Raw genomic sequence first — 23,975 nt, 5'->3', positions numbered from 1 at the left:
CTGTCTCTATCTATCCATTAACGGGGAGTATCGCACCGAAGTGGCACCTGCCATGCGTGTGAGGTGGCCGTTGTAGAGTCCCCCATGCAGGGAGGGGGTGTACGTTGCGACTCGGCTTTTTATGTTATTTAATAAATCAGGTGCGCATGTGGAATACATGAGTACGTCGCAGAGGTCGGGCGGTCACAGCGTTGTTGTTGTGGGTCGTCGATGCCAGTGGAGTTCATTAGTTAAGCCTCGTCTGGGTCAAGAGGGAAGAAGGAACACACACACACACATACACTCAACGAGGAAGCAATCAGTTGTGGGGAAAACACAGCCGTGGTTCACTGGCAAGGTCAAGGCTGCTTTCAGGAGTGCTACTGCGGCAGAAGCTCAGAGGAAAAAGGGTTCTTGATGAAAAATTATTATTATTATTTTGCAAGTCGGCCAGACCGTGACTAAAAGACCTTTTTCTTTTTCTCCGTCAGATCATAGTTTCTCTCTTTTTGTCTTCTTTTAACTAGCTGCAAATACTGTATATGCAGTTAACATTAACAAGAGGTGGAAAGTGGAACAACAAAAAAGGATGAATAGATAAATTAGACATGTACTTATTATAATCATAGATAATCATGTCAGTTAAAGTCTATAGTAGTTATACAGTAAATGCACAGTGATTAAAATAAAAATGTTATTTCAGAAGTCATTATGAATTGTGGAGATAAGCTTTGAATATACTCAAAGCGGACATGGTCAGCTGATGGCCACATGGCTCTGTGTCTACTGCTCTGTATCTGTTGACACAAGAGGACAACGTTTATACCATGCAAGTCGCATGCGAATACTGACACGAGACGTTGTGCTTCAGCGGGCTCAGCGTCCGCAAGCTCACAGCCCAGACCCTGTTAGCCAGAGCAACCCGAGGGAAAGACACGCCACTTTGTGTTGCTATTCATGAATTAATTTGTCTTTCTCCCGGGGGACATCTTTGAAGTCGCACTGCCAAGGTAATGCAGAATTAACCGGCAAGCCGACGCCTTTAACAGCTCTATGCTTTGATGCCAAGTATAAAGATTCAGGCCCACACGGTGTCCACTACGTATTGTGCCTCTGCTCTGTACTTACTTATAGCAGCAGTTTTAATTTGATGGTTTTAGTAAAGGGACGCTAGTTACATGAATTGAATAGCCGTTGTTATGATAGAGGCAGTGGTATAATGGCTACATTATACATTTTAAAATGTAATAAATGTGCTAAAATTGATACTGTTAATTTGTATTGGGTTATTTGTAGAATGTTGTTTGTGTTTTTCTTTGCTGGAAGACATATATTTCTCTGGTTGCGTAAAAACTGATACCTATCCAGTAACTCAGTTAACTGTCCTGATATCATGTTAGGCTTCCAACCATGCCGACTATAGCACATTCTGTGTAGACGCCAGGAGGAATCCTCTATTAAATAGACACGGTGCCTCACCACAGGCATTCAAGCAAGCAACTGTAAACTGTTCAGTTGTGAATGTATTACTTGTTTGTGACTTTTTGTAATGCAAATAATATTATACAAAATGAATGCTCCAGATGTCCCTGTGAATAGATGTGCTATTAGAAGATCAGACAGACTTTTTTATTTTTTTTATTTTGATAGATGTGAAGAAACAAATTCAAATGCAGAATGTGTTGTACAGACTACTATGCCCCATCACCCCTGGGGCAAACGCATACAGAAGCTATTGGAAATCAAAGAGTTACAGTAATTGCACTGGACATTGTGATCCCCTTGTGTTTGTATGTTGTTTGTGTGTGTATTCAGGCATTTCAATAGTGTGTGTGTACATCTTCAAGATAAGATCAGAAAGTTGAATGTCGAAGATCAGCCTGAAGTATACAGCAAAGTGTTCTCTCTTTTTCACTTTTCCATTGCACTTCTCCTTGCTTATCACTTTCTCGCACATTTCTCAGTTATTTTGCTTGTACGTTTTTCCGGTAAATGAGCCGTTAATTACTGTTATTTAGTTTTTCTCCGCATGGCTCGACTTCTCCAAATGGGATAATATTTTGTTGGAGCTTTTTATTATTGGCAGCTGATTAAGAGCCCATTCTTGTGGGTGGGATGTTGCCATTTTGTGTGATTTAAGACACGGAGTAGCTGTTTAGCGAAGCTCTCGAGAACATGACTGGAAAGGTTACAGCTAAGACGGACGTGAATCTGGGCAGAACCAGCCGTGCTTGTTGACACAAATAACACCCTGCCACGCATGACTGGTCTCGAGCCGTTCGTTCTCCACACAGTGCTGGTGCCCGTCTGACATTGTGCAGCATCCCCTCTCCACTAGGAAGCATCAACACAGTTAGGAGGGAGGGAGGGATGGAGGGAGGGAAGAAGGAGGGAGGGAGGGAGGGAGACTGAAATGGATTAAATGGTGTGGAGGGGCGGTAGATGCAGAAGATTGGGGGCTTTTGTAGAATTACAAGGAGATGGTTCTTGTCATCATTATTGATTTTTAATTCCAATTATATTGGTTTGCTTTGAAGTGTTGAAGTTTGTGTTTTTGATCATTTTGTGAACGCAAAAGGTAGACGGAAAGTTCAGTCAGGATTTGTCCTCTTTCCGTTCTACCAAAGCAGGCAGTTGTGGAATGAAGTTTGTTCTGCTCTCAAGTTAAATATGAACTAGTTCAAGAGACTGGACAATTTGTTCTTGTGTCTTTCATTAACACAGTAACCTAATGAGTGGACATTATTTTACAGGCTTTTGTATTATTCAGAGAGCTGACGAGAGAGAGGGAGAGGGAGAGAGGGAGAGAGAGAGAGGGAGAGAGAGAGAGGGAGAGAGAGAGAGGAAGAGAGAGAGAGGGAGAGAGAGAGATGGAGAGAGAGAGAGGAAGAGAGAGAGAGAGAGATGGAGAGAGAGAGAGAGAGGTGCAGGACCCTTTCCTATCTGTCTTCCCTCAGACCTGTTGAGCGAGAGAATCACTTAGAACGGTTCAGTGACTCTCTGTCTGTCCAAATGGTAGCAGTCTCTATGGCGTCCCTATTAGATGGTGTAAGAGGATTTATTTCCTGAAAAGTCCATTAAATCCTGCATTTCCTACAAGAATCCGCACCCGTTCTCAGCTGTGACTAGAACTTTCACACTTAATGAAATACAGAGAGGAGGCTCCAGAGAGCTGAGTCGTCCTGCTCGCGGTCTAACGGTGTGACACTCCATACTGTGCTTTCTCTGCTCGTCCTGCTGGGGAATACTGCGAGTTTAGCCTCCGTACAACTACTCCAGGCTCTCCCTCTCTTTCTGACCTCGCATGGGCTTTGTGTAAACAAAGAGTCCGGTGAAGAAGGAGTGTCTCGCCCCCTCCTACCGGCAGCCTCTGGGGTCTTTGAAGTGCATCCCTGACCTCGACAATCCAGACAGGAGGATGCTGTCCTGTGAAGACACCTTTTTAATCAGAGACATGGGTGAAAGGAAAAGCAAGGAAACGGTAAAAGGAAGATAGTGAGCTGGTCAGGGAATGGGAGGTGGGAATGATGCATGATATATATATAGGATTACAAATAAAACAGATGACTCTGTAAATGATGCATCGCTTTATTTCCCCATTTAACTATTCCGGGCAATTTGATTATCCAGGTAAGCATTCAAGGCTGTATAAGTGAGAGACGAAATGGGAATGGAGGGAGAGAGAGAGGGAGAGAGGAAGGAAAGGAAGGAAGGCTAAGAGGAGGGGGGAGTGGGTGGGTTTTGTTTTCTGTATGGAAATAAATGTGCTTGGTACAAGAGGGTGTGTGTGTGTGTGTGTGTGTGTGTGTGTGTGTGTGTGTGTGTGTGTGTGTGTGTGTGTGTGTGTGTGCGTGTGAGTGTGAGTGTGAATGCGCCCTGATGATAAGCAGGATAGAGGAAGGGGAAGCTGAATTAAAAATGGAGAGATGGAAATAGGAGAGGCTCAGCAGGAGGCTTTTATACACTGAAAAGTTGTCAGTAGTATTGAAATACCACTCCTCTCATTGTTGCTGCTGTCAGCATGTGTATTCTTCCCCAGCCTGGCCTCATTCAAAAGGAAATGGAAGGGCTTTTATGTTGCCGATAAAGGGCAGCCTCTAAGCCTCTCCTGAATCGCCAGCCGCCAGTGTCTGCAATGACTCGGGTTTGATGTGTTGAAGTAAATGCGGCAGCAGCAGTGAAGAGGCACTTCTGAAATGTTCCAGACTCGCTTGTCTTCAGCTCTTTGGCTCCTGTCAGTATCGCGGCTTGTGAGGACAGACATATGTCACGCCTAGAGAGTCGATATTTGTCAAGTAGAGAGAGCTGAGAAGTGTGTGTGTGTGTGTGTCTTGTATCTCTCTCCTCTCCCATCCCCTGTGCGTGTTGTCAGCAGTGGGCGTTGTGCCTTCTGTGTCTCTCCGTAATAAAGCCATTCATCACGTTTGCTGTTTGCCACAAACATGCCACGCTGCACCCGCTGCAGGATGTCTCACTCTCTCTGTCCCAGGATGCAACATCAGATGCAGCTCACTGGAGTGGAATGGGAAGCGTCCCGGCCCTGGTGTTGGCTGTGTCTGTGTGCACTGAATACTTTTGCATGAGCAAATGTGTACAGGATTCATTACCATCTCTGAATCCCTAAGTATGAATCCAATTGTTTTTGTTGAAAGACAAGCAAACCCACACATTTAGGAGACCATGCAGCAAATATTACATTTGAATCAACTAGTCTATTAATAGTTTAATTGTTTGAGCTCTGTTGTACAGTACACTTACTTATACTAATCCAAGTCCTGATCAAACTGGGGCTGGAACGTTTGCTCATTTAATTGATAAGTTGGTTGACAAAAGATTTATTAAAAACTGTTTTAATGAATCATTTCAGTAATTTATCACCGAAAGTGCCAATCGTTTTCTGGTTCCTCCTTTTTTTAATTATCACAGGGGTGCCTTATTTTAGAAAATTGTATAAACCAACCGGCCAATCAAAAGAAACATAATCAATAGATTTAATCACCAATAAAATAATTAGTTACAGATCTCAAGCTGCCACAGCAGAGAAGGTTTTCCTGATCTGTCTTTGATTTCAGCATTCGTCTCTCATATACTATAATGTGTGTATGTATATATATATATATATGTGTGTGTGTGTGTGTGTGTGTGTGTGTGTACAAAGAAATTCAAGGACACACACACGTCAACCTATTCAGTCCGTGTGAAAGGAAACAGCGGCACAGTTGAAGTCAGGTGAAGCTGACTAGTGTGCTCTTATTTCGCCATCAATCCCCTTTTAGCTGATGTCATCTGTTTTTCCACAGCTCCATGGTAATGCATAAGCAATGAGAGACTGTCGATCATCTCACATTAGGAGATGGCTACGTCTAATTCAAAATCATACTCTGACTTTTCTGTGCAGTCAATGGTGCCGGCGACCTCTTCCATTCAAGCCGATAGTGTTTTTTAGCAAACAACATGGTATTTATCAGTGAAAAGCCGCACGTGATAAATAGAGGTTTGTCAGTGGAAAGATAAACTTTCTGAGGCCTCAACAAGTGCCCAATTATTCCAAAGCTTTCGAGTGTCTCATTTATCTCTGTTCCGTTCACTTACGCATGTGCACAGTATTGATTTAGGAGTGCTGGCTTTGCAGAATTTCTATGCATCCTTTAATGGAAAGCTCTTTCCTTATTTTTCCCATTACATCGCCACTTACAATCTCTGCCCGCCACTCTTGCTCTTCTGTTCCCATCCACGCATACTGTAAGAACCTTCTCACACTTCTGCACTACAAACGCTCACTCACACACACACACACACACACACAGACACACACGCTTCTTTATTCCATTAACTCTCCAGGCTCTTCTGTTATTTCCTTTAAATCCTTGCACACCTTTTCCCAATCTCCACTTCCCTCCCTATTTCCTCTCTCTTCCACCTGCCACATCGACTCAATTTAGGTTTTCTTTCAGACTGTAAGCAATACTGATAACAAGTTGTGAGGATAAGTTCATTTGTCTCTGTGTAACCACTTTGTTCTCTCCGCTCTCCAGACTTGGACTTTCGCTACTTCTGGAAGTGGAGCGCGTTCGAGGACTACCTGCTCTTCTGCTTCGGCTTCACCGTGCTGTGTGCCGTCGTCACCTTGCTGCTGCTGGACTCTGTGGTGTATGTGGAGACGCTGGGCTCCCTGGCCGTGATGTTCGAGGCCATGCTGGGCCTCCCGCAGCTGCTGCAAAACTTCCACAACGGCTCCACCAAAGGCATGAGGTAAGGCTCCGAGGTCAAGCAGAGCTGTGCAGAACGCTCATAACTCCCCACACTCACATTGGCGTACAGTGGCACACTGCCACAGAAATTCATTAGTGCTCACTAACCTCTCATGGAAAGTATTCTTATTAACCTTAATGTCCATAGAGCGCAAGTCATTTATATTCTTATGAACAAAGTATGCTAATAAGGCCATTTCTAATCATTAGAGCAGCAAGTCACGGTTTGGATAAACAGTTCTAAACAGCTATCTAGCTGTTATCTATCCATTTCATTGATACGGCTAAATGCACTAAATACATCCAACACATAAAAGTGGAATGCATACAATCCCTCCTTCAAGGCCTCAAGATTACGCTACGATAATGGCAGAAATCTACATAGAAAAATAATTAAGGTAATGATATGAAATTATCTGCCCTCTAAAATCAGTGAAAATAATCAACTTATTCCATCCAAGAAATATTCTCAATAGTGTTATTACATACACCATGTTGAGGTAATTCCAGAAGTTAAGCCTGTACTGGCATTAAAGTCCAAGGTCACCTTGAATGGAAAGAGGAAGTAGAGGGTGAAGGAGGGGGATTAAAAAAAAGGCTTAGCTTGCATTTTGAAAGTTGTTCTTGTTAATGTTATGTCACAGTGTGCAAAGGTCAATGTGTACGTTGATTAGCCTCTCAGGTAGAGGACTGTGAGATCAAGTACACCCTAATGGCACAAAACCATCATTACGTCATCACTACGTCTCGTCTGTCATCAGTGCAAAAACCATACGTACAGTGTGTGTGTGTGTGTGTGTGTTTGTGTGTGTGTGTGTGTGGTTGCATGCTTTGCTGGTCACTCATCCCTGAAAAGAGCCTGTAGACAAAGATATTTCAAAATATAAAGCAACATATTTCAGAGATGCTTCAGTTTTTTTTCCTGAGTTTTCAGTAAATGTTCGGGAAGTACAGACGTCAATGATGATGATGATGATGATGATGATCCTAAAATTAGGATTTTGCAGTGACGTCAGATAATAAACATCTCTCCCTTGGGTTGGGATGGGTTTTGTTTTCCATATCTTGAATCAAAGTTCTTTCATACACAAATACAATACGTGAAAATAAGTGTTTTTAACGGCTGCAACCTATGATTTATTTAATTGTTGATTAATATGCAAAAGTATTTTGTTATGTTAATCAGGTAATCATTTGCTCCATTAAATGTCAGAAAATCATAAGAAAAATGGCAATTACATTTACATCTCCTCTCTCTCAAAATGATGTAATTGACTTTATTGTTATATATATATTATTATTATTTTTAAAGTTCCTGTGTAATTAAACATAATATTAATACATGTGTTTTTTTTAGTTAATCATCACCTACCAATATGTATTGTTGTGTGTGTTTTTTTTTTTTAATTAGAATGAGCAGTTCATATCTACATTTGGAGGCGATCCTCCTCACAGTAGCTTTTATACTGAAACATGCTAAGGAAAAATGATGTCAAGCCCCTTCATATTTTGTCTTATATCACACATGGATCCATAGAAACAAAACAAAAAACAAGCCATACCTATACTTTAGTTGTAAAGTCTTCACACACAGTAGTGTACTTAAAGATGCAGGGTGTGTCCTCAGGGTGCACATCTGGGCTTTCACTTCCCGTGAGCATCCATCCAACTCAATACCACGTCAGAGATTAAATATGCAATAACACTACATTAGGCCTCCGAGATGACTGATGACTGAGTCAGGAAAATCGATACGCAAAACTCTGATCTATGGCAAAGTCCCTGCATACTCAATAATGTGATGATATAATATGAACCACCAAAAACAGTTATTGGAATACACTTTACATTTATTAAATAACTCTTTCCAGAAAATATCGTATTTCCAGCATTATCATTTTGTAACCTCGCTGTCGATCTCCATGGCCTAATTGGGCGAATAACCCTGCAGGGATGGAACCAGCCCATTCAGCACTTCTGTCTCTTTGCGCAGAACATGATTTAAATCTTTTGACCCTTGTCCCCTTTACTTTAGGATTCTTCCATTTGTTCTAGAAGAGAGAGAGAGAGAGAGAGAGGCATGAGGTATAGAAAAAAAACCAGTATGTGATGGAAAAGGAAATTATATATTGTGTCTAAATCCTTTCCAAAGGAACACAAACTAGACAATGAGACGTGTGCCTCCCTACGGATCTTCCATAGTGTAGTATACTTTTGTGACTTTCGGTTTTGTGTGGCTAATCGTATAGTTCTATTTTTCTTATTCATATTTATTCATTTTAACAACAACAGCAACATTGATAATGAAAATATATTCACAGTTTTGAAGATTCCACTTCCAAATATTTTGTCTGTCTGTGTGTGTGTTTTCTTTTCTTCAATTAAGCTTGGCCCCGGCTTCACATAGAACATAATGGCAACCGGCCGTTGCCAATGGGTTTATGGGCGTTAAGCAGCTCTGCTTCAGTTTTGTCCCGAGTTGTTGACATTTAACGAAATTCATTGCCATTATGGAAAAGAATACATTCTTATATTGGAAGGATTGTGTATATATGTTTTTCCAAATGGACTCAACATTGCAGGATGTCTTACTTTATTTGTTCAATCCACAAATAAGAATAATGCATGAATACATGCATTATTCAAAAACACCACACATTGCTCTTACAATCTGTAATTGTAATTTGTATTTAAATGATAACATTTCTCGGCTGTGGTCCCATTACACTTCCTGTTATCAGCTCCCGTAAAGACTAGGCATGTTAACATAAATTTTCAGGATGACCAATATGATACCACATATATACACACATTTTATATATATATATACAAAATAGAGCTGCAGATTTAGATTTATGGGGATTTTGTTATAGTTCAGTCTAAAGAAATGTGCTTTACAGAAACAGAAAACAGAAAAGCAACACATCCTTACACTGCAAGAGTTGAACCCATCGACTGTCTGCCAGTTTTGCTCTGATCATAATTTAAAAGATTCCACCATTATTATAAAAAGTTTTTTATTGTTTACAGCAAACCAGAAGAAAGCACATGAATTGTTTTTATATGATCAGAACCTCAGGCTGTAATCATCTTAATTTTCTAAATCATCTCTGATTTGCCAGTACTTCAATTACTTTTCTTATTTTTCATGAAAGAAATATCTACTCGACATTAATGTATATATTTTATAATGATCCAAATGATCCCAAGTTGCACTTTGCTTTTGGTGTTAACTAGAAATTGTTAACATATTACAACACCAAACTAAGATGGTGAGCATGGTAAAATAACATCAATACAACATCTGATAAACGGCATGTTAGCATTGTTACAGTGAGCATGTTAGCATGCAGGTCAAGTGCAGCCTCACAGAGCCGCTATGGCAGTACACTCTTATTCAATAATAAAGTGCATAGATAAACCTTATCTAGAATTTTCAGAAGAATCATATCATTCATCCTCGCCCAATCAATTCAGAGTAAACTCCTTTATTGACCTACACAGTACGGTTTTAGAGCCTTTTGATTATCTGTAATGTGAAAGCATCACATTTCCACGTGTATGAATGATGTGTCCTGGTCATTGTTCCAGAAATATAATCGTAGCGCACCTCGGAGCATCTCTCTGTCATGGCACCAAACAACAGTCAGCCAAAGTGGCAACAGAGGAACTGTTGTTAGCGTCTGGTTCACAGGAATTCAATATACAGTAGTAATCATCAATGTTCAGAGATTATTGCAGCAGGTGTAAACTGAGGTTAGCGGTTCACTGAGTTTTCTGAATAGCAAAATCAGTGGTGGGAAAATACTGTTTATGTGATAGTACAGAGACATCGAGATATATTGTTTCATCACATCTTCTTCCACATGTTGATGCCATATCTAGAACGCTGTGCACGTGTAACACATATGCAGCCAGTGCCCTGACCCATGCCTCCCAGATATGCTCCCTTCTGGGACACACAACTCTGGTTCACGGGTCACAAAGTGCTTGGAGGTCATTACAGTTTCTGGACGATGTCCCTCGGGGCCAAGCCGGCAATGGCCTCGAGGTAAGATAAATGTGAAACCACCATTAGGCTGCCATTGAAAGGACACGGTAATAGGACCACCATCAACACTTGAAGGGTGTTAGTCAGAACTGAGAGCAAGAAATGAGCTGCACGCTGGGATGGTGTGAGAGTGATGGCGTGACATAGAGAGGGAATGGGAGCTGAATGTGCAGCTGCACCCAATAATACCACAGGTGTTTATGTATATATTCTATTCTCTCCATGAATGTTGGTAGTTTGACATCTCATTCATGACAATAAAATGCAGTCACTGTAATTGAGTGAGACACTGCAGAGGAACTGTCTAGAGAAAGGAAACTAACAAAGATACATATCCATTGAGAAAGAAAGTAGTTCTGCATCTGTCAGCAAAGCTTACTTTTCAGTCATCGGGACAGACAGGCCGCCTCCATCAGTGTCCACTGTCACTGTGACACGGTGAAGGCTGCCTCCATCAGTGTCCACTGTCACTGTGACACGGTGAAGGCTGCCTCCATCAGTGTCCCCTCCACTGTCACTGTGACACGGTGAAGGCTGCCTCCATCAGTGTCCCCTCCACTGTGACACTGTGAAGGCTGCCTCTATCAGTGTCCACTGTCACTGTGACACGGTGAAGGCTGCCTCCATCAGTGTCCACTCCACTGTCACTGTGACACGGTGAAGGCTGCCTCCATCAGTGTCCCCTCCACTGTCACTGTGACACTGTGAAGGCTGCCTCCATCAGTGTCCACTGTCACTGTGACACTGTGAAGGCTGCCTCCATCAGTGTCCACTGTCACTGTGACACGGTGAAGGCTGCCTCCATCAGTGTCCACTGTCACTGTGACACTGTGAAGGCTGCCTCCATCAGTGTCCACTGTCACTGTGACACGGTGAAGGCTGCCTCCATCAGTGTCCACTGTCACTGTGACACGGTGAAGGCTGCCTCCATCAGTGTCCACTGTCACTGTGACACGGTGAAGGCTGCCTCCATCAGTGTCCACTGTCACTGTGACACGGTGAAGGCCGCCTCCATCAGTGTCCACTGTCACTGTGACACTGTGAAGGCTGCCTCCATCAGTGTCCACTGTCACTGTGACACGGTGAAGGCCGCCTCCATCAGTGTCCACTGTCACTGTGACACGGTGAAGGCTGCCTCCATCAGTGTCCACTGTCACTGTGACACGGTGAAGGCCGCCTCCATCAGTGTCCACTGTCACTGTGACACTGTGAAGGCCGCCTCCATCAGTGTCCACTGTCACTGTGACACTGTGAAGGCCGCCTCCATCAGTGTCCACTGTCACTGTGACACTGTGAAGGCTGCCTCCATCAGTGTCCACTGTCACTGTGACACGGTGAAGGCCGCCTCCATCAGTGTCCACTGTCACTGTGACACGGTGAAGGCTGCCTCCATCAGTGTCCACTCCACTGTCACTGTGACACGGTGAAGGCTGCCTCCATCAGTGTCCACTGTCACTGTGACACGGTGAAGGCTGCCTCCATCAGTGTCCACTGTCACTGTGACACGGTGAAGGCCGCCTCCATCAGTGTCCACTGTCACTGTGACACGGTGAAGGCCGCCTCCATCAGTGTCCACTGTCACTGTGACACTGTGAAGGCTGCCTCCATCAGTGTCCACTGTCACTGTGACACGTTGAAGGCCGCCTCCATCAGTGTCCACTGTCACTGTGACACGGTGAAGGCCGCCTCCATCAGTGTCCCCTCCACTGTCACTGTGACACGGTGAAGGCCGCCTCCATCAGTGTCCACTGTCACTGTGACACTGTGAAGGCCGCCTCCATCAGTGTCCCCTCCACTGTCACTGTGACACGGTGAAGGCCGCCTCCATCAGTGTCCCCTCCACTGTCACTGTGACACGGTGAAGGCTGCCTCCATCAGTGTCCCCTCCACTGTCACTGTGACACGGTGAAGGCCGCCTCCATCAGTGTCCCCTCCACTGTCACTGTGACACGGTGAAGGCCGCCTCCATCAGTGTCCACTGTCACTGTGACACTGTGAAGGCTGCCTCCATCAGTGTCCACTGTCACTGTGACACTGTGAAGGCTGCCTCCATCAGTGTCCACTGTCACTGTGACACGGTGAAGGCTGCCTCCATCAGTGTCCACTCCACTGTCACTGTGACACGGTGAAGGCCGCCTCCATCAGTGTCCACTGTCACTGTGACACGGTGAAGGCCGCCTCCATCAGTGTCCCCTCCACTGTCACTGTGACACGGTGAAGGCTGCCTCCATCAGTGTCCCCTCCACTGTCACTGTGACACGTTGAAGGCCGCCTCCATCAGTGTCCACTGTCACTGTGACACTGTGAAGGCCGCCTCCATCAGTGTCCACTGTCACTGTGACACTGTGAAGGCTGCCTCCATCAGTGTCCACTGTCACTGTGACACGGTGAAGGCCGCCTCCATCAGTGTCCCCTCCACTGTCACTGTGACACGGTGAAGGCCGCCTCCATCAGTGTCCACTGTCACTGTGACACTGTGAAGGCCGCCTCCATCAGTGTCCACTGTCACTGTGACACTGTGAAGGCTGCCTCCATCAGTGTCCACTGTCACTGTGACACGGTGAAGGCTGCCTCCATCAGTGTCCACTCCACTGTCACTGTGACACGGTGAAGGCTGCCTCCATCAGTGTCCACTGTCACTGTGACACGGTGAAGGCTGCCTCCATCAGTGTCCACTCCACTGTCACTGTGACACGGTGAAGGCTGCCTCCATCAGTGTCCACTGTCACTGTGACACTGTGAAGGCTGCCTCCATCAGTGTCCACTGTCACTGTGACACGGTGAAGGCTGCCTCCATCAGTGTCCCCTCCACTGTCACTGTGACACTGTGAAGGCCGCCTCCATCAGTGTCCCCTCCACTGTCACTGTGACACGGTGAAGGCCGCCTCCATCAGTGTCCACTCCACTGTCACTGTGACACGGTGAAGGCCGCCTCCATCAGTGTCCACTCCACTGTCACTGTGACACGGTGAAGGCTGCCTCCATCAGTGTCCACTGTCACTGTGACACGGTGAAGGCCGCCTCCATCAGTGTCCCCTCCACTGTCACTGTGACACGGTGAAGGCTGCCTCCATCAGTGTCCCCTCCACTGTCACTGTGACACGGTGAAGGCCGCCTCCATCAGTGTCCACTCCACTGTCACTGTGACACTGTGAAGGCTGCCTCTATCAGTGTCCACTGTCACTGTGACACTGTGAAGGCCGCCTCCATCAGTGTCCACTGTCACTGTGACACGGTGAAGGCCGCCTCCATCAGTGTCCCCTCCACTGTCACTGTGACACGGTGAAGGCTGCCTCCATCAGTGTCCCCTCCACTGTCACTGTGACACGGTGAAGGCTGCCTCCATCAGTGTCCACTGTCACTGTGACACGGTGAAGGCCGCCTCCATCAGTGTCCACTGTCACTGTGACACGGTGAAGGCCGCCTCCATCAGTGTCCACTCCACTGTCACTGTGACAAGGAGGTTTAATGAGAGGGAAGAGAAAAACAGGCAGACTAGCTGAGCAATCGCTCACGCACAGAAACACATTGTTGTTTGCATAAACAGGCCGAACAGGTGACGGCATAACTCAAGGATACCTGCAGTGTTTAATGAACTACTAAACTGCTTGATTCTTTGAATGAAGCACCATTCCTACTCTTGAGTATTTGAAATAATGTGAGGAAATAGTGGAAATAAGCTGCGGGGCTGAATGTGCAAAGGAGTTAATTAATTCACTCACAATTATACACACGCACACCAGAAAGCTCCCCAGGAAAGTCTGATCTGATGGATTAGGTCCTCTCTACAGTACGTATTCATAAGATACTTGTATCGTGGCACGGTTGAGTGAGACTTGGCAGCAGAAAAACAAAAGAGGGACATAAAACACAGTAGTACCAACTTATTTGCACTGATATATTTTTCCGTGGCATTGATCTTTATCTTTTAACGATACTGTTTTCTCATAAACTACTTGCACTTTAATTAATCTGTAATTCTCATTAATCATGTATTTTCACTTTTTGTATTTTGATACATATCCAGATCGAGATGCAGATAAAGACTTTCCATATTCTTTAATAATGGAGACATAAAAGTGACATGTACGGCCCAAGGAACCGTAGTCACAAACATTTTGGACAGAGCTCTTCCTCAGCATGTAAATACATCTGTACTATTTAGACATGAAGTGCCAACATCATGATCATCACATAAACTTCAGATCTTCTTCTTTTTTTATGATTACACATCCTAATGTGAGCTGGGTGGGGTTACTGGGTTACTCATTTCATGGAACATCTTCTTCACTGTTTGATTTCTACAGTAAATTACGTTTGATCAATTACATACATATTGCATAATTATATAATGAGAGCGTGTTGTCATTGTGATGATCTGAGTCATCTGTATGGTTAATGAAATGTTGTTTGCACAACAGCAGTTGCCGAGCTTAGCACACTGAAGAAGGGCTCTGCCTAGGAATTTAAAATGGATCTCAAGTGAGGGAAATCCAATAGCTTATTAAAATGCATTTTAGAAGATTGTGCTTTAATGTTTTTCTGTAACCATTTTCGAAAAACAGAGCTACGAATCGAAAAAGCCATCCGCATTCGGCCTTCCCATCTATTCTGACTTGTTTACATCCTCCGAAGGAAAGTTCTTAAAATATCTGTGAGCAAACACTGTCTCATACTCCTTCTTCTCCTCACCGCCCCTTCGCTCCGTTTGGAGAAGTTGAATCCATCTCTTTCATTGTTTGCCTGTGTGCGAATCGATTAACATGCATAATTCATAGTTAGTGGTTTAAGAGCAGCTCAGCTTCTCTCCCGTTGGGCCCTTTGATTTTCGTCTCTCTCTCTATCTCTCTCTCTGCCCCCTCCACCTCCACACCCCTTGGGGAGAGCTACAACCCTGATAAATCTCCTGACACACCCTAATGTGTGGGCCCACATGTGTATACAACGATATGCAGGCGTGGACACACACCCACCCACACACACACACACACAAACACACATGCAGATGCAGATGCACACAGGGATGGTTGCCCTGAAAAAGAGATGAAAAAGAGATGGAAAAGAGACGTCATCGCTCAGTTGTAGACTTTAGTCAACACTGTTTCTGTAAACTTTGCATGGCATCGATGTCATTCACTAGACGGTCACCTTCACATTTGTACTCATTCTGCATTCATAAAAATGTACATATGTGGATATAAACTGATTTGCATGGGTTCAGAAAGATGCTCGCAGTCCACTTTATACCTGCAAGAAACCTTCAGCCATACTTATTTTGAGTTGGCCTTTCCTCCATTCCTTCATCCCAACATCCATCCAGGGGTCACTTGGGCAGCGAACAAGGTGGAAGGCAGCAGAGGAGGCCGGGACAAGAAGATAAGGAGACAACAGTTGACATGAGGAGAGGCAGAGAAGAGAAGTCTGGCTGTGGAGGAAGATTTAGGAGCAGGTTGAAGACAGGCGGGGTTAAGAGAAGAAGAACGAGTGGTGGAAGGGGCTACAGGGAGGTGACGACAGTGGGCAATTTTCAGGGGGGTCAAAAGATGCAAAGTGGACAGAGAGATTAAACTTAATCGAATAACTGTTCTGATGAAGTAGACCAGGAGCAATACATCCACAAGCTGCAGTAACAGTCAGCCTGTTAGCCTTCTAATCACTATTGTTTCTAGTGGTATATTGCTCCACCAATAGATTACATTATGGGACCTGTTAGTTGTCTTGTGCACAATGTTACACAGGCATCCTTGTGAATCAGATTGAGGTGTGTGGTTGCTTCAGAAAGAATTTGAATATAAAGTGAAGCTCTTTGGTTGGGACCAATAATTGTCTGCAAAGCATACTTTATTGTGAAGGGATGCAATTTCTTATTATTCTAGCTATTTATATATATTTAATTAATAATTGATTAATCAATTAATAAAAAATAAAAAAAGCAGCACAACTGTAACCACTTGGTATGGCTGTGTGGTATTTTTGCTCCAACAAAATGACATCACCGAATAATTGATGGTTAAAATTGTCCTATTAATCAACTAATTGTTGTATCACTGTACCTGTCCCTTGAATCTTCCAGACTGTTAGGTCAAGGAAGTCTGAATGCTGCATATCTTACCTAATATTATTAGACAGTTTTATTCTACAGCACATGATTTACTGCATATCCAATAATTGGAGCTAATACAGAATCTAGTGTCTTTTTTATGTCGGGAGGCACAAAGTAAGGGTTCAAAAGATGGCATGGTGGATTGGTGCGTAGCATGTTGTTTCTCACTAAAGAATGTTGTTTGTGTCCCGTCTAAACCTAAAATGAAAGCCGATGTGTGCAGAATTCAAGTGGATAGATGGACTTCACAACCGTTGTGAAGGAATTTTAGCACTGATATACAATTGGATGAGCTTTCCGGTTATTTTAGAGATTTTTTCACAAAGTGACATTTAAAGATCAGGCAACTTTGCTCATATTTGGGCCGTGAAGGCACACGCTCATGTCCTTTGAATTCTCTCCTCCCTTTTCTCTGTCCCTCTTTCCAAATGTCACTGAGCCCTGCTTCCTGTAGTCATGTTCCACTTGCCCACCCTGGCCGCTTAGAGCAGCTAATAGCTGGCCTGACAGCACTCGTTCAAGACACAGCACAATTGCTGCCTGGCCCACATACAGGACAGTCGTCACACCATGTAATCAGTGATTAAACCCCCCCTCCCCTTGCTTCCTCTATCGCTCTCTCCTGTTCTGTCACTCGGCAACAATCAGGGTGGCTCCGTTTCTAAAGATTTATCGTCCTCCTGTCCGGATACATTGACATCTATCTCTCATAATTTCCCTTATCCCTCCATCCTCCCTCATCTATCTCCGGGCTCCCTTCTTTTTCTTTCCATCCTTGAAGTGCGCAGCTCACCATTTCACCCTTTCCTCTCTCCTCATGCCACTTGCTCAGATGAAGGCGTCAGGTCAGTGGTAATCGATGAGAGACTTGTCCAGGCTGCGCTGAAATGAGTCGGCGTGAGTGTATGTGTCTGTGTCTTTTGTGTGCGTGTCTGTGTGTGTGACTCTGAGCGAGTCAGTCAGTAAGTCAATATTTCTCAATCAATACCATGATAACTCCTTCTCTCTGTGGACACTCAAAGCCTCAGTTCAAGTGTTTGTTCTGTTCTTTCATCACCTGTCAGCGGAGGCCCACGTCCCACAGTTAATGGTATCCAGGCCATGATGGAGCGACATGATGCTAGCATGACAAACAGATAGAGCCTGTAACATGTGGGATGTGTGCGTGTGTGTGTGTGTGTGTGTCTGTGTTCCTGCCAGAGACGAATGACCCCAAACTGACATGTTGACTCTATTCTGCTGCACTGCTGCGTTAGTACAGATGACCCGCCCTGCTTAATTAGATTGCTAATGACTCATCCTCGTTAATGGTGTTTGCCGTCTCTTGAGCAAAGAAATTAGCCAACTTGGGAACAGAGAATTTGTGAGCGTGAGGGAGGGGAGGTTAGGCAGGGCCAGAGAGAGACGGAGGCTGAGAGGAGCAGAAAGAATAAATGTATCTAAAGATTTCAAACTAAATGCGCGGTTTCACACCGAGAGAAGCCATTATTTCCAATAGGGAGAGTGGCTGTGCGAGCAAGAAAGCTCTGCACTGATTTTTAACTAGGAGTTCAGCTAAATTAAACTTCTGCTGAATTGCAGTGTTATTCCTAATTCCATTGTTTTAAATGTAATGTTCGTCACAAGTTGTTTTGGGGAGAACTTGTTCCAACAAGCTAGCTTAATTATGTGACTTTATTATGGTGTGCAGCTGAAGCTGATAAAAGCCACTGACTTTATTCCCTTTCACAGAGTAGAGTAGAGTAAAGGCAGCAACAGAGACAATACAAGTGAAGATGACAGTTGAGCGGGACCAAGGAGAAAAGAAGAAGGTGGCGCAGTGAAAGGAAAATATGAGGAGAGGGATAAAACGAGGAATACAAAATTCAGAAAAGGGTGCTCTCTGCAGAACAACAAACTTTAGTGGTATTTCCCCTGAGGGATGCCGGCCGCTTAGAGAGAAAGAAGTAAAAGCAAAACCATTTAAAATTCTTCAGTATACTTATTTGAAACCTTGGAGTGTTTGCACTGAAGGTTTAAATTGTTAAGAGAGCAGAACACAGCGGTGAGACTCCGATGTGCTCGAAACAAGCGCTCCTTGGTCATCCTTCGGGAGGGGTGGAAATAGCCTGATTCTTGCTCAAACCTGAGGTGGTTCAATTGGAGGTGGGAGGACGGAAGAGGGGCGAAGCGGTGCGGTGACAGAAGCAGATTGTCTTCGTCTTGTTGGCTTGATAAGGTAACAAAACAAAGTGTAACGGCAGCAGCAGTACAGAAGAGTCTCAAAGACGTCAAACGGACTCAGTCATGTCTTGTCAAAATGACTGATCCACTTTCACATTCACTTTTCATTTGAAAGAGGAACAATACTTTTTGTTTTTTTTACTCACTTTTTATGTCAGGAAATATATACTATAATGAAACGATGCCGTTCCGTTGTGAACCATTTTTCAAAAGCAGATGAAAATAACTAACATTTCAACCTTTTGACACTTTTAGTTATGTTAAGCTGGTGAGCTTTCGTCTTGATGATGGGGATGTTGTCTTTCCATTTCAGAGAGGAAGAGATTGTTGTCCAGAGGATTGACCACCTGGCTGTTGATGACCAGCGGTTGTAGCTCTCTCTGGTTTTATTGCAAGTTCTTTAGTTTTGTTGGCCGGGAGAACTCTTTCCTGTAAGCTGTGTCATTATTAGAGGACATCAGTCCCACCAGTTGTATAATCAGTGAACTTAGTTACCTTCAGTCATCGGTGTATAATGAGGAGGGAAATGGTCAGAGGACACACCACCAAGGAGCGCCTCTGCTGATGGTAAAGGAATTTGATTTTGACAACCTGTGATCTGCCCTGTAATGAGTCCAAGAACCAAGAAACATAGAGACTGGTGGAAGCCTAGCTGTTAAAGTTTGTTGTGGGAAGGATTTATTAAAAGCACCATGGGTCCAGTTGTGCTGACAGCAAACTCGATGAGTAATCACATCACTCTGTATGTTAGCGTAATACCGTACTGAGTCACGGAATAATGTATGGAGGGCTCAAATTACAGGACTACAATCACTTTTCCACAATCAAATTACCACGGACAGAACCGAAATGAATAAAAACTAAAACTTACATTTCTTCTTTTTGGTAATTACAATTTTTGACAAAATGAGTAAACAGACATATAAATACAGATTTCTGAACACATTTTATTGTATTGGTTCAGCTCCCGTCGCTCTCCAGCACAGCCCACAGCACAGTTTGCAGCCTGAGTCAGTCTGGGTTGTTAATCACATTTCGATACCGCATGCAGTGTCTGGATTTAATACATTCACAGATTTGTTGAATAATGATGTCCTCGGTTCCATGCCAGGGAAGGATTGTTTGACGCAAATGTTTGGGTTCCTCACCGGGCCCTGGAGGCAGCCCGTGGAGAGTTTGGGGTTTGACATGACTCTGCAAGGAGAGCTCAAGGATACGACTGGACAAGATGTCCCCAAAGTCATTAGGCTGCCTCTACCCCTGCACACACTCACCCTCCATATCTATCTCACAGAGGTCCGTCTCTCTCTCTCTCTCTGGTGGCTTGGCCGTCTTCGTGCTGTCTCTCTCACTGCATGCTAGATAAATGCCGTCCTCTGCAGGCTCTCTGTCTCCGCCTCCTTTCTCCCTCGTCGCCCTCTGACCCTTACGTTATGTCTCATTGATGACTGATAGTCCTGCTCCGGCCCCGTCCCCAGGTCCTAATAAAAAGAGTAAACTCATTATTTTATTCATCCCTATGGGACTTTGCTGTCCACAGAGCAAGAATAGAGGAGGGAGCAGAGAGTAGGTAGAGTAGGAGTGAGGGCACAGACTGTGAAGGGTATCATTATGTGGGAAAGCTCGCGCAGAGCAACTTAGGTGGTTTGAGAAACTCGCAGAGAGCCAAAGAGACACACCTCCTGAAAAGATGAGACTACGTGCCAGGCACTGCGGACGCCGCAGATGTTTGATCAGAGCCAAAACAACACCCGTATTAATTATAGGCACAGGAGCTTCTCTTCATCGTCCAATTCTTCCATCATTTTCCAGCCATTAAATTGAAACTATTGAAAGGCACCTGACAAAGGATTTGGAAACCGCCGGTCCAAATCAAAAGAAATGACATGCTACATGAGAGGAGATGGAGCAGGAGTTAAAATAAGGTTTAAGAGTTAAAGAAACATGGCGGTAAATGATTCGAGACAGCGACACACAAGTTTGTGGGGTGGGGGGGATAATAGCTGATGAAGGATAAAAACAAGACAGAAAGTGATGACTGGAGGAGGACAAGAAGCAGTGATACAGCTTCAGAGGACTCCCTGGAGGTGTTGTGTTGCCATCACGCTGCTGGCATGGCAGATGATGATGTCTTCAAGGCCTTCAAGGAGCAGCTACTTATTTTTGGCTGATAGCTGCTGTTATTTTGCCTTCACTGCACAACTTTTACATTGAGTGTTAATGAACATCCATGGCAGGAAGAATGCTTTGTAAAAGAAGAACAAAATAAAGGAATACTTTTACACTTTGGGAAATCAGCTTTTTGCCGAGAGTTAAAATGAATAGACAATGCATATGTAGTTGTAGCCAGCAGACTGTTAGCTTAGCTTAAATACTGGAAAAGAGGACACAGCTTGCCTGGCTCTGTGAAGTTGTGATACACCAGTAGCTCACTACCAAGATGACTAACAGCTGGTAGCCCCGAAACATCAAATTGCCGCTTCTGCAGTTTTTGATGGGATTTTGTGCCCATTGTTACTTTTGGACAGAGCTAGGTCAGGTGTTTCCAGTCTTTATGCTAAGCATCTTTCCCAAATGTCAATTATTTTCCTTTGATAGAAAACTCCTTAATTCTCCCTGTTCTCACACCTTCACCTCACTGTCTGCCTCTCTGTGTCCCTCTTGCTCCAGTGTGAAGATGGTGCTGCTGTGGACGGCCGGGGACGTCTTCAAGACCACCTACTTCGTGGTGAACGAAAGCCCGGCTCAGTTTTGGGTCTGCGGGTCAGTTCAGATCATCATTGACGTGGTCATCCTGCTGCAGGTCCTTTTATACAGCCAAGACACCCGGGTCAAACTAGGTTGAACATGGCTGTTGCTTTGGGCAACCAAGGCTTGTGTGTGAATTTCAATGAGTCTAATTATTTAAAGTTTTTAAAATAAAATCAGCTGCAAAGTTGATTGAATTATCATCGGAGACAATTAGCTTCAAGAACACAGGCAAAAACCAACGTTGAAATACATAGATACATATATACGGGATCATCAGACCCAAATGATGCCCCTTCAAGTGCAATTGAGCAAACCGTTTTAGCCTTGATCAAACTAGTTAGTCACGCATTAACAAACACACCTTTGCCTTTAACTTGTTATTAAGACAAGGCAGCACTTTGGAGCCTTTTTAGCATTTTATACTATTTATTTGTATGTTTTCTGTTACGTTACTTGGATCCTGGAGTGTAGTGCACATGGAAGCTGAATGAGGGAAACATTGCACACATTGGCAGCTCACTTACAGCAGATCTGTGCTGTTGTACTGGCATCTACTCCCAGTTCACACTACACACCTCACTGAACTGTGTGTGTGTGTGTGTGTGTGTGTGTGTGTGTGTGTGTGTGTGTGTGTCTGTGTGCTTTTGTGCGGCATGCTTGATGGTGGGTCTGTGCAGCCGAAATTGATTTTTGCATCACCAAGCCAAGACCACAACACGTCCGCCAAGTAATTGTAAGTACAAAGGACATCAATCTGTGTGTTATGACTCTGCTTTGGGGTTTAATTGACAAGCAATGCAGGTCTTTCACAGTATGTATGAAAAAAGAAGGAGGAAAATAAAGAAAGCATGTGGCCATGCTGCAATGCTTTTACTGCACTTCAGTCACAAAATATTTTGTCGACACCAAAGAACATGTCAGACTTTAGATCAAAATATGCAACAGTATTACTGAATATTTGTGGCATTGTCATTTTTGTCACATTGTCTTCGTCCCAATACTTTAGTGCCTCTCTATCCACTCTTCAGCAAGTAATACTGGGAAATGAAATGTAACCCAGTCAGACTTAATTTCGTGCTTCAAGAAATGTTCCTTAATTATTGGTGTCGGAAGGGGGCTTAAATCTTATGTGTAATCTTTTTTTAAAGGTTTCCTCCCACTCATTATTCATAATTGTGTTGGACCCTCCCTCTAAATACACAAAAAACTGCATCCTCCCCACAATATTTCAAGATGATTGAATACTATTGAACTGGTACAACTTGTTTAATTGTTTACCCTAATTTAAAGGAGCATTGTGTACGTGGATCTTTCAGCAGAAATGGAGTATTCATAACCATGTGTTCAGAAGTGTATAATCACCTGAGACTACGAATATGTGTGTGTTAGAATGAGCCCCTCACATCTACATAGGGAACGGGTCCTTTTCACAGAGTACGCCATGTTGCACCGCCGGGTTTCAAACCCTGACTGTCATGTTTTTACCTGAAGGCCACCGTAGACATTGACACATTCATAGAGCCCCTCTATTTCTTTGAAAGGGCTAGTACATAACGTGTGACCACTCCCATTGAGTGACTTGGGCACAACTCTGAGGGTACTGAGAGACTTGAGCTGTAATATCTTTAACCCACCCCATATTCCAAATGAAAAGAAAAAAAAGACTTATGTATAAGATCAGTTACATCTCTTATGGCACATTGTATAACCCACAGAGTGACTAAGTTGCATAACAGATCTAGCTATTTATGTTATGTTATGATTAACTATATTAAGGGAGGGCTAAAATATAAGATGAGTGAAAAAACAAAAGTAAAACACCACTCTGCCCTCCCAGAAAGTCAAACTACCCCCCTTAGCAAAAAGCAAACAATCCATCCCCCTTTTCCTGACCCTGCCTTAACCCCAGATTATTTTTGTACAGTCCCTTTGATGAGAATACTTAGTTTCCCTTCCATCGCCTGTATAGTTTTCTATTGAAACTACCGATGCAGGATGACACAAATCAGGACCAGCAGCTGATCAGTAGTCTGTGCAGGTTTCTTTTGACTTCACCAAGGCACGATTTAATTAAGTAGTCGAGCTGCTATACCTGCTCATTAAGTCTTTTGCTCACATTTTGAATTTAGCAGCCAGTTTGTTTCTGTCTGTTAATCTAAACCTGTTTCTAGTTTCTTTTCAGTTTAAATTACACATTGTTCTGGTTGTTATTGTACAGACAACCTCTTCCGAGCTGCCAGTATGCCTCCTTCAGCCAGAGGATAACATTAGTGAAGGTAGCAGAATTGCATCTCATGTGTATTTCAGTATTATCCTCAGGGTCAGCATGTAGAGGTTATATACATGAAAGAGAATTTTTATTAAAATTCAGAATTTTATTCAGAATCTTTATAATTTGACAATTTATTTCTAAATATGAAGGTGACTGAGTATCATGTCATAAGTCACCTCAGCTATGATTTTACATCAGGTGTTGTATTATATGTCATTGTAATCAAGCAATAGTTTGGCATTTTGGGAGTTTCACTTTGAGGCTGTTTTGCACAAAGTTCACTTTCATGTCTGTACTCTGATATGAAGCTACAGCCAGTTAGCTTAGCTTAGCATAAGGTATAGA

The 23,975-nt window shown here is 43.7% G+C and overlaps 1 protein-coding gene across 2 annotated transcripts in view; it reads left to right on the top strand.

Moving 5' to 3' along the window:
- si:dkey-246g23.2 (solute carrier family 66 member 2) overlaps positions 1-23,207 on the top strand; it is a 49,259-nt gene extending 26,052 nt beyond the window's left edge. Inside the window, exons 4-6 of one of the 2 annotated variants that reach the window (XM_034535968.1) lie at positions 6,015-6,231; positions 21,278-21,370; positions 22,036-23,207. In XM_034535968.1, the coding sequence (XP_034391859.1) occupies positions 6,015-6,231; positions 21,278-21,370; positions 22,036-22,045 (320 nt within the window). In that variant the 3' untranslated portion in view covers positions 22,046-23,207. Of the gene's footprint in view, positions 1-6,014; positions 6,232-21,277 lie in introns of both variants that reach the window. The other variant, XM_034535967.1, reaches the window with a different exon arrangement.
- Positions 23,208-23,975: the final 768 nt, after the last annotated feature.

The sequence above is a fragment of the Cyclopterus lumpus genome, chromosome 6 (assembly GCF_009769545.1).
Source record: "Cyclopterus lumpus isolate fCycLum1 chromosome 6, fCycLum1.pri, whole genome shotgun sequence".
Taxonomy (NCBI): Eukaryota; Metazoa; Chordata; class Actinopteri; order Perciformes; family Cyclopteridae; genus Cyclopterus; species Cyclopterus lumpus.
Note: the sequence above shows the minus strand (reverse complement) of the source record. Positions and strands in the feature narration are given on the sequence as shown.